At 45.5% G+C, this 11,756-nt stretch overlaps 1 protein-coding gene across 3 annotated transcripts in view; it reads left to right on the top strand.

The window, feature by feature from the left end:
* btk (Bruton agammaglobulinemia tyrosine kinase) overlaps positions 1-11,756 on the top strand; it is a 127,255-nt gene that overhangs the window by 95,285 nt on the left and 20,214 nt on the right. For all 3 annotated transcript variants that reach the window (XM_043704297.1, XM_043704298.1, XM_043704296.1), the window contains exons 11-12: positions 6,915-7,042; positions 10,871-10,945. In XM_043704297.1, the coding sequence (XP_043560232.1) occupies positions 6,915-7,042; positions 10,871-10,945 (203 nt within the window). The remainder of the gene's footprint in view (positions 1-6,914; positions 7,043-10,870; positions 10,946-11,756) is intronic.

Raw genomic sequence — 11,756 nt, 5'->3', positions numbered from 1 at the left:
GGGCTCAAGGGCGGAGGAGCGGGAAGTGGAGGAGATGCGGTGGAGGGCGTCGTCGATCACATCTGGGGGGAAATTGCGGTCCTTGAAGAAGGAGGCCATCTGGGTTGTACAGTATTGGAACTGGTCCTCCTGGGAGCAGATGCGGCAGAGATGAAGGAATTGGGAATATGGGATGGCGTTTTTACAGGGGGCAGGGTGAGAGGAGGTGTAGTCTGGGTACATGTATATGATGTTTGTTCTGCTGGCTACTGGTACTGGGTCCTTTAAATTCATCAGGAGCTTTTTCAGTGCGGTAGTAAGTTTGTGCGCTACCATGATGCCTAGGAGCTGGAGTAGTCTGGTCATTGTCTCTGAGATGTCTTTAATGTATAACATATAAGAGCACAGAATCCCTACAGTGCAGATGGAGGCATTTAGCCATTGAGATAGAGGCCATTTGGCCCATTGAAAGGGTATCCCACCCTATTCTGCACTAACCATGACTGATCCACCTTGCCTACACATCCCTGGGCACGATGGGACAATTTAGCATGGCCAATCCAACCTGCACATCTTTGGACCATGGGAGGAAACCCACACAGACACAGGGAGAATGTGCAAACTCCACACAGACAGTTACCCAGGTCCCTCAGGTTGTGAAGCAGAAGTTCTCACCACGTTGCCCAAAGATCCTGAGGGAACTTGAGATGATGGATGTTAAAAGGATATTTCCTCTTGTGGGAGAATCTAGAACCAGGGATCAGAGTTTAAAATAGGGGGTCACCCATTTAAAACAGAAATGAAAAAACTTTTTATTCTCTCAGTGGGTTGTGAGTCTTTGAAGTTTCCTTTCTCGAAAGGTAGTGGATGCAGAATCTTTAAATATTTTAAAGGTAGAGGTAGACAGATTCTTGATTACCAAGAGGGTGAGTGATTATCATTGAGATTAAAATCTGATTAGCCACGATCTTGTTGAATGGCAGACTAGATTCAATTTGTTCATATGCTCCCCTGTCCACAAACTCCTGACTGCATAGCAACAATAACAACAGCAGTCCTCAGCTCAGTTTAGACATTGTGCCATCTTGGGAATATCCACTATAACAACACCACAGTGAGATTTAAACTGGGGTTGGAGCAAAAAGATCTGGGAGCGTATGTTCACAAATCTTTGAATGTGATAGGATAATTGTTCATTTCAAAAATGTACAGGATTTTGTGCTTTGTTAATAAAGGCCTAGTGCACAACACCAAGGAAATTATAGTTAAACAACATACTGAGGACACTGGAGGTTGGAAATAAAGACAGAAAATCCTGAAAAGGTCAGGAGGTCAGGCAGTACACGGGCAGATAGAATCAGAGGTAACGTTTCAAGCTGAGGAACTTTCCTCAGAACTGAAGTAAGGATAGAAATGTAACAGGCTTTGAGCAAGTGGGAGGGGGAGGGGGATGGGGAGAAAAACCAATAGGGAAGCTCTGTGGTAGTGTGGAGGGCATGAGAGATTAGTGATGAAAGAGTCTGTGGTACACAAAGCACAAGGCAAGGTAATTGTTGTAATGCAGAGGGTGAGCATGAATGGCAGAATTATGATCAACTTTGTCCAAAAGCAAAAATTGTGAAAAGCAAGAATAAACAAAATTGAAAAAAAAAGAAACAAAATGAAGGTGGCAGAAGTTGAATCTGAAATTGTTGGATACAGTGTTGAGTCTTGAATTTAGCATCAAATAGAAAGCTGAGGTGCCGTTCTTGGAGATTGTGTTGAGCTCCCGTAGAACGCTGTAGCAGGCCAAGAATGGAGAACATCAGCACGAAAGTAGGGTGGAGAATTAGAATTGGGGGCAATTAAATGCTTGCTTGTGAACTGAGTGGAAGTGTTTGACAAGACAGTTACACAGTCCATATTTGATCTCCCCAGTGGAAAGAAGACCATTTCATAAGCAGCAAATACAGTTTTGTCTCCTCTGTCACAAGCATAAAGCCAATTTTGCAATGACCTGTCCTTTGAATTCTCCATTTTCTCTCACAATGATAATTTGTCCTCAGTCTGCAGCACTATCTGCAGCATCTCAAGATGGTGGCAGCGTAAGAAGTGTTCAGCCTCTGAGCCCATATGCTCCTCTCACCTGGCCGGCCACAATCTTATTTGTTCTTTTTTTGTTTTGTTTTGTTTCTTCATCCCTTTATTACTGTTTTGTATCGAAATTCACCTTTTCTTCTTTTCTGTGGCTGTGGTTGCAAGGTCCTGCAGCATGGTGGAACTGGATGTCTATTCCTCGTGACCGTAGTGGCTGCAGCTTTGACAAGGGCTTCGTTGTCTGTGGGTCTGGTCCGATCTTTCTGGTAGTAGTTTCAAAGGTGGCTATAGCAGTGGTGGCATGGGGGTTCTAATTCGTTCCTCATGGCTATGGCAGTAATGTGGCAGCTTTGGGCAGCAACTGAAGTGGTGACGGCCTGAACGATGGCTTCAGCATCAGCGACTTGCTGGGTCCGGCTTGTCCCTCCTGGCTATGGCTTCAGTGTAGGCCTTGGCGGTGGCAGCATGGTGGGTCTGGTCTGAAAATCCTTGCATTAGTGGCCTTAGGGGCAGTTTCGGTGGCGGCATCCTGTAGCCACTCCATAAACCCGGATTGCTGTGGAGGGAACAGAAGATGAACAGTGGCTCAGTGGCTAGAACTGCTGCCTCACAGCACCAGGGTCCCATGTTCAATTCCAGCCTTGGGCGAGTGTCTGTGTGGAGTTTGCACATTCTCCCCTTGTCTGTGTGGGTTTGCTCCGGTTTCCTCCCACAGTCCAAAGATGTGCAGGTTAGGTGAATTGGCCATGCTAAATTGTCCATCATTGTTAGGTGCATTAGTTGGGATGGGCTACTCTTCAGAGGTCGGGATGTGGACTTGTTGGGCTGAAGGGCCTGTTTCCACACTGTAGGGAATCTAATCTTCATCACAATTATTTACTTTTATAATTTGAAATGGCACTGAATTGTTGTGATTAATACACATCGCACTGTATTTTCATAAATACAAGTGACAATAAATTGCCAATCCAGTCTATTCTATACCACTGTAGCTCGAGGAACAGCATATTATCTCCCAGTTAGATCACTTTACAACCTTTTGCACTCAACATTGAGTTCAACAACTTCAGACTGTGAACTCTGCCACACCATTTTTTAAAAAATTAATCAGTTTTTATTTAGATTACTTTCCGAACAGCAACCCACCCAGATCCATTCCCCTACACCTAACACTACAGGCAATTTGGCATGGCCAATTCACTAAACCTGTACATTTTTGGACTATGGGAGGAAACCGGAGCACCCAGAGGAAACCTATGCAGACAAGGGGAGAATGTGCAAACTCCACACAGACAGTTGCCTGAGGCGGGAATTGAACCCAGGTCTCTGGCGCTGTGAGGTAGCAGTGCTAACCACTGTGCCACTGTGCTGCCCAGTTATACTCTTGCTTTACATGTTACAGATACAACAGTTCCTTTTTCTGCCATTCATACCCACTTTGAACAAATCTTTCTTGTTTCGTTTCTACAACCATAGAACATACAACATAGAACAGTACTGCACAGTACAGGCCTTTCGGCCCACAATGTTGTGCCAAGCATTTATCTTAATCTAAGATCAACCTAACCTATACATCCCTCAATTTACTGCCATCCTTGTGCTTGTCCAGCAGTTGCTTAAATGTCCCTCATGTCTCTGACTCTACTACCGTTCCATGCACCCAACACTCTCTGCGTAAAGAACCTACCTCTGACATTTCCCCTATACCTTCCTCCAATCACCTCAAAATTATGACCCCTTATGACAACCGTTTCTGCCCTGGGGAAAAGTCATCTACTCTACTTATGCCTCTCATTCCCTTGTACACCTCTATCCAGTCACCTTTACACCTCTATTAAGTCACCTCTCTTCCTTCTTCCCTCCAGTGTGAAAAACCCCAGCTCACTCAACCTTTCTTCATAAGACAAGCCCTCCAATCCAGGCAGCATCCTGGTAAATATCCTCTGCACCCTCTCTAAAGCATCTACATCCTTCCTATAATGAGGCAACCAGAACTGGACACAATATTCCAGTGTGTCTAACCAGGATTTTATAGAGCTGCAGCAAAACCTCATAGCTCTTAGACTTAATCCTGCTGTTAATGAAAGCCAAAACACCATACGTCATCTTAGCAACCCTAACAACTTGGGTGGCAACTTTGAGAGACCTATGTACGTGGACCCCAAGATCCCACTGTTCCTCCACACTGCCAAGAATCCTGACTTAAGCCTGTATTCAGCATTAAAATTTGACCTTCGCATTTATCCAGGTTGAACTCCATCTGCCACTGCTCAGCCCAGCTGTGCATCCTGTCAATGTCTTATTGTAGCCTGCAACAACCCTCCACACCATCTACAACACCATTGACTTTGTGTCATCGGCAAACTTACTAAGCCACCCTTCCACTTCTTCATCCAAGTCACTTATAAAAACTACAAACAGCAGAGGTCCAAGAACAGAGCCCTGCGGGACACTGCTGGTCACCAACCTCCAGGCGGAATACTTTCCATCCACTAACACTCACTGTCTTCTTTCAGGCAGCCAATTCTGTATCCAGCCAGCCAAATTTCCCTGTATCCCATACTTCCTAATTTTCTGAATGAGCTTACTGTGGGGAACCTTATAAGTGCCTTACTGAAATCCACACACATCACATCCACTGTTCAACCTTTGTCAACTTGTCTCGTCACATCCTCGAAGAAAGCAAGAAAGCTTGTGAGGCATGACCTGCCCCTCACAAGGCCATGCTGACTATCTTTAATCAAACTATGTTTTTCCAAATAGTCATAAGTCCTATCTCTCAGAATCCTTTCCAATACCTTGCTTACCACAGACGTAAGACTGATTGGTCTGTAATTCCCAGGATTTCCTCATTCTCTTTCTTGAACAGTGAAACAACATTCGCCTCCCTCCAATCATCCGATGCTACTCCTATAGAGAGTGAGGATGCAAAGATCATCGCCAGGGGCGCAGCAATTTCATTCCTCGCTTCCTGGAGTAACCGTGGATACATCTGGTCTGGCCCTGGGGACTTAGCTATCTTGATGCTTCCCAGAATTTCCAGCACATCCACTTTCTTAATATCCATCTGTTCAAGCCTATACACCTGGTCCATGGTGTTCTCATTATCAACAAGATTCCTCTCTCCAGTGAATACTGAAGCAAAAAAACTCATTTAGGGCCTCCCCTACCTCTTCAGACTCCAGGCATAAGTTCTCTCCACTATCCCTGATCAGCCCTACAGTGTCTCTGATCATTCTCTTATTCCTCACGTACATGCCTTTGTGTTTTCCCTAACCCTTCCTGCCAAGGCTTTTTCATACCCCCTCCTTGCTCTTCTCAGTCCATTTTTTAAATTTCTTTCCTAGCTACTCTGTAATCCTCTACCCTGTAACCATCTAACACACCCAGTGCCTTCTGTACCATAACATTGCTTGTCCATTAATCTCTCAGCTGGTAGATTTTCCCTTTCATTCTTCCCCTCTCTTTACATGTTCAAAACTGTTACATTTCTATCCTCTGATCCTCTGAAGAAAGACAATTGACACAAAACATTAACACCCTTTCACTGTCCACAAATGCTCTCTGATATGTTGAGTGCTTCAGTATTTTTCTGAACTCATGAAAGACTTCTATATATCTATTGGAGTGGCACGGTGGCTCAGTGGTTAACACTGCTGCCTCACAGCACCAGGGTCTCAGTTTTGAATCCAGCCTTGGGCGACTGTCTGTGTGGAGTTTGCACGTTCTCCCCGTGTCTGCGTGGGTTTCCTCCGGGTGCTCCGGTTACCTCCCACAGTCCAAAGATGTGCAGGTCAGGTGAATTGGCCATGCTAAATTGTCCACAGTGTTAGGTGCATTAGTCAGAGGGAAATGGGTCTGGGTGGGTTAATCTTCAGAGGGTCGGTGTGGACTTGTTGGGCTGAAGGGCCTGTTTCGACACTGTAGGGAACCTAGTCTAATCTAATCTTAAAACATTAGTTCAGCCTCAACTGAGAGTGTTGTGATCAATCCTGAGCAGAATGCCTCAGAAAGGAGATCAAGGCTTGGAGGGGGTACAGAAGTGATCTGCTGGTCCACTATCAGCAATGAAAAACTTCAGTTGTTTGAAGAGGCTGGGTTTGCATTCTGCTGAACAGAGGCAGTTCTGGACAGACTTGTTCAAAACCTAGAAGAGGGTAGATGCAATAAATAAAGAGGAAGTGTTTTTATTGGATGATGAACCCATAACCAGTTAACAGTTTACAGAAAGACTTACATTTCCTTTTCTTATTCGTTAATGAGACATGGGGTTCACTGGCTGGGTAGCATTTAGGCTGCCTAACCCGACTTGCCCTTGAGAAGGTTGTGGTGAGCTGCGTTCTTGAACCCCTGCAGTCCATGTGCTGGAGGTAGACCAACAAATCTGTTAATGAGGGAGTTCCAGGATTTTGACCCAGTGACAGTGAAGGAACAATGATATATTTCCAAGTCAGGCTGATGAGTGGTTTGGAGGGGAACTTTCAGGTGGTAGCGTTTCCATATATCTCTTGTCCTTGTCCTTCGAGAAGGAAGATTTGGAAGGTACTGTCAAAGGAGTCTTGGTGAATTTCTGCAGTGCATCTTGTAGATGGTACACACTGCTGCTACTGAGTGTTGGTGGTGGAGGGAGTGAATGCTTGTGGATGTGATACCAATCAAGCGGGCTGCTTTGTCCTGGGTGTGTCAAGCTCCTTGAGTGTTGTTGGAGCTGCACCCATCCAGGCAAATAGGAAGTATTCTATCACGCTCCTGAATACTTGTGATATAAGTGTTGGAACTGGTATTAGTAACATCTTTTGACTGAAATGAAACTAAAGTATTGCAGCTAACTTCATGCTGTGCTCTCTGCTATACTTCAGGGATCAGAGTGGAAAAGTCAAACACTACACAGTGTGTGTGACACCATCCAACCAATACTACCTTGCAGAGAAACACCCCTTCAATTCGATTCCAGAACTGATCAACTATCACCAGCACAATGCAGCAGGTATGGCCTGGCCTGGAGGAGAGTCAAGAGGAGTAGGGGTCAGCAGAGGGGGTTACCAGATTAGAGATCAGGCTTGATTGAGTAAGTCTCCTTGCTACTTTGTTTTCAAATAGTGGAGATGTACAATGTCAAGTGAGACACAGTAACAGCACTGAATACATGTTAACTTACAAACACTGGTTACTGTGGCAGCAGGTACCTAACTCTGTGGTCTGCGCGTAGTTATCCAGACTTAGTGTGAAATATGGTTGGTTAGTATCTGCTTTGGGGCATTACAAGTACCCTCAGAGCTCCAAAGTAGGGTGTGAGTGCACAATCTGGGTGAGAATCAAACTGTACACCATTCAGTTAAGTTGTTTGCATGTACTTAACGAATATCCAATGGATGTACAGGTATGCAGAGCTGGTAGGTATTGGGTGAATATCTGTAGGGTGTATGCAGATCAGGCAGATATTGGGTGAATATCCATTGAGTGTCGGTAAAGCAGGTAGATATGGGGTGAATAAATATTAGGTGTATGCAGAGCAGTTAGGTATTGGCCAGTATCAACATTAATGCTGATTTGATGACACCAATGACACTTTCGAGCTTAACCTCACTTGACCTTCACAATGGATCATGGGTTCCACAGCTGGAAGCTGCTTAACAAAAACAGAAATTGCTGGAAAAGCTCAGCAGGTCTGGTAGCATCTGTGGAGAGAAATCACTTAATGTTTCGGGCTATGTAATCCTTTGACAGGATTGATGTTAGCAAGGAAGATGTCAGTTTATATTCAGAAGATAGGGTGGGGGACGGGGTAAGGAGTAAATGTTAGGTGAGGATAGAACCCAGATAGAGAGAAGAACAGTTGGTTAGAGAAAGGAGTGGGTAACAATCTGGCTGGGAGGGTGAATAGCTGTTAATGGAGACTGTTAGTGACTAACAATGGGTTGCGTATAATAGCAGACTGTGATAACAAGTACTGGTGTGTGGGGGTTGGGGTAAGGACTTGGGAGAGTTCAAGCCCTAAAGTTATTGGACATGATAATGAGTCCAAAAGGCTGCAGGGTTCCCCAGTGGAAATGAGGTGTTGTTCTTCCAGCTGGCACTGAGCTTCACTAGACTCTGCAGCAAGCCTGAAACAGAGATGGTGTGTTGAAGTGACAAGAAACTGAAAGCTCAGGGTCTTTTTTGCAGATAGAGCATAGGCATTCTGTGAAGCAGTCACCCAGTCTATGCTTCATTTCCCCCATGTAGAGGAGACCACATTGTGAGCAACGAATGCAGTAGACTAGATTGTGTGAAGGTAAAAACAATGACTGCAGATGCGGGAAACCAGATTCTGGATCAGTGGTGCTGGAAGAGCACAGCAATTCAGGCAGCATCCGAGGACAGGCAAAATCGACGTTTCGGGCAAAAGCCCTTCATCAGGAATAAAGGACCACTGATCCAGAAAATGGGATGAAGGCCTTGTTTAGCTGGGGAGTGGAATATAGGAGCAAGGACGTCTTGTTACAATTTTATAAGACATTGGTTAGGCTACAGAGCACAGTTCTGGTCACCATACTATAGGAAGAATGTGATTGAACTGGAGGAGAGGCAGAGGACATTCACCAGGAAGTTGCCTGGAATGGAAAGTCTCAGTTATGAGGAGAGACTGGATAGGCTGGATTTGTTTTCCCTGGAGCAGAGAAGGCTGAGGGGGTTCTGACTGACATGTACAAAATTATGAGAGGCACGGACAGTGTAGATTGTGAGAATCTCTTCCCCATGGCTGGCATTTCTAAGACCAAATTGCCAGAGTATAATAGGCTCTGGACCAAGTGCAAGTAAATGGGATTAGTTTAGTTTGGTGTCTGTTGGTCAGCACAGACATGGTGGGCTGAAGGGCCTGTTTCTATGCTGTTTGTCTGAGTGACTCTATGATTACACTGAGTGAAAGGTGTGACACGTGAGAGAATACCTGGGGTAGGATGTGTCACACAGTATGACATGATATAATCCGGAATATGTTTGGTGGATTGGAATAAATCCAATAACACACAGTCAGGAATATGCTGCATTCAAGACTGACTTCTGTGGTGGTGGATAGGAAGTGTAGGAGTAAGGAGGTGGGTGGTTGTGGGGGTAGGGAAGTGGGGTTTTGACCAGGCAAAACCCCCACCCCGCAGGAAGAAATATTGTTTGGCAGCTGTCCCACCAGAAAGAACCCTGTCTTACAGCCATTAGATAATGGGGAAGGGAGGGAAATAGCAATGTCGGCGATATCCCCTCTCCGGCCTATCACCCTCACCTTAACCTCCTTCCATCTATCGCATTCCCAACGCCCCTCCCGCAAGTCCCTCCTCCCTACCTTTGATCTTAGCCTGCTTGGCAAACCCTCCTCATTCATGAAGAAGGGCTTATGCCCGATGCCGGGGCCACTCTATGCCACTCTCTCCCCAGCCCCACCCTCCTCTAGCTTATCTCTCCACGCTTCAGGCTCTCTGCCTTTATTCCTGATGAAGGGCTTTTGCCCGAAACGTCGATTTTGCCTGTCCTCGGATGCTGCCTAGATTGTGTGAAGTGCAGGTAAAGCACTGCTTCACCTGGAAAGTTTGTTTGAGCTGTTAGATACTGAGGAGAGGCGAAGTAAACAGACAGGTGTTACACCTTCTGAGGTTGCAAGGGAAGATGCCATGAGCCTGTGGGTGAAGCTGTTGGGAATAAGGGAAGAGTGGAGCAGGGTGTTCCAGAGGAAGCAGTCCCTACATAACGCTGACAAGGGAGGGGTGGAGAATAAGTGTCTAGTGGTGGCATCTCACTAGAGGTGTTAGAAATGGTGGCTAATGATCCTCTGGATGTGAATGCTGGTGGGATGGTAGGTGAGGACAAGGGGGACCCTATTGCTTTTGCAGTAGGGAAGTGAGGGGTTGAGGGCCGAAATGTGAGAGATAGGTTGTACCTGACTGAGAGCCTGTCAACAGTGTTGCTGGGAAATCCTCGGCTGAGGAAGAAGGTGGACATTTCGGAGACTCCCTTATAGTAACTGGCATCATCAGAACAGATGCAATGGAGACAGAGGAACTGGGAGAATGGAATAGATTCTTTACAGGAAACAGGGTGTAAGGATGTGAAGTCAACATAATTGTGGAGTTGGTGAGTTTATAGTGGATACTGGTGACCAGCCTATCCCCAGACGTGGAGACAGCAATGCCGAGGAAGGGAAGGGAAGAGTCAGAGATGGAAGGTACCTCCTCTTCTGCTGCACCAACAGCTTGAGACCATCAATAAGACAAACCTTTTAACCTTGTTTTCTGACATGTATTGCAAGCCCCATTCTATCCATCAGATATGATCAGCTTTGGTCACTCCCTTATATCTCCCTCCACCCATGATCCCCTCCCACTCTGATCCTACTTTATGCTGTGTCAATTTTAGAATTTAGAGTTTAGAAGCATGAGGGGGGAATCTCTTCAAAACCCATAAAATTCTGCTCACACACTGCCTTTCACTTGTGTCAGGAGAATCTCCCTCTAATTTTGGATAAAGTATATCACAATCCCATTTCCAGCAACTACAGCAAGACCTTCACCCACTTTTTAATAGGAACAAGGTAGACTCAAAGTGGGCATTAACTGGCAGTAACCCCACTCACAATACTGATCTCTCAGTGACAAAACCAATCAATGAGGGACATTGTTAGCAGTGGCTACACGCAATGACTATTCCAGTGTTGGTGAGGATAGGGGCATTGTAATCAGCAAGGAAGGGTTAATTGTGCCATCACAATTCATTCATTTCCACATAGCTGCCGGTGTATCTAACAATACTTTATTAACAGATCATCTTCATTCATTCATTGCAGGGCTTGTTACCAGGTTACGGCACCCAGTCTCACAGCAGAGCAAGAAAGCTCCATTGACAGCTGGATTTGGTTACGGTAGGATTTTGTAATGGCATAATTTAGTTATGCTTAGGAGTCAGTTATGGTATTATGTAGAATTATACAGAATGTACAGCACATCCACAGGCGATTCAATGCAATCAAATCTTTCCTCAAGTAAATCTAATATTGTAACTCTCTAAACCCTCTCCCTCCTGTGTTTTTCTGACTTCCCACTTAATTGCATCAATATTATTCACTTCAATCATCACTCCCTGCGGCGGTGAGTTCCACATTCTCATGCATCTCTGAGACAGAAGCTTCGTCGGATTTCTTGGTGACTATCTTATATTAGCGGCCTAGAGTTACACTCGACCCCACACAAGGAAGCATTCTCTCTGTATGTACTGAACCAAACGTTTAAGTACTTTCAACAAGTCAGCCGTTCCTTTTCAATGGAAGAGAGACCCAACTTGTCAATTCTTTCTTGATATGTTTCATTTTCTGCTTGATATTACTCTTTTTCAGGAGTAGAGTGGTGCTGGAAAAGCACAGCAGTTCAGGCTGGTGAAGTCCACATTGATGCCGAGGGCATCATTTCCCCTTCCCCCACCTCACCCCAATTCCAAACTTCCAGCTCAGCACCGTCCCCATGACTTGTCCTACCTGCCTATCTTCTTTTCCACCTATCCACTCCACCCTCCTCTCTGACCTATCACCTTCATCCCACCCCCATTCACCCATTGTACTCTTTGCTACTTTACCCCACCCACCTCCCTGACCTATCACCTTCATTCCCACCCCCACTCACCTATTGTACTCTATGCTACTTTCTCCCCACCCCCACCCTCCTCTCATTTATCTCTCC

This window comes from Chiloscyllium plagiosum, chromosome 15 (assembly GCF_004010195.1).
Source record: "Chiloscyllium plagiosum isolate BGI_BamShark_2017 chromosome 15, ASM401019v2, whole genome shotgun sequence".
NCBI lineage: Eukaryota > Metazoa > Chordata > Chondrichthyes > Orectolobiformes > Hemiscylliidae > Chiloscyllium > Chiloscyllium plagiosum.
The sequence above is the reverse complement of the archived record's forward strand: the minus strand, read 5'-3'. Positions and strand labels throughout refer to the sequence as shown.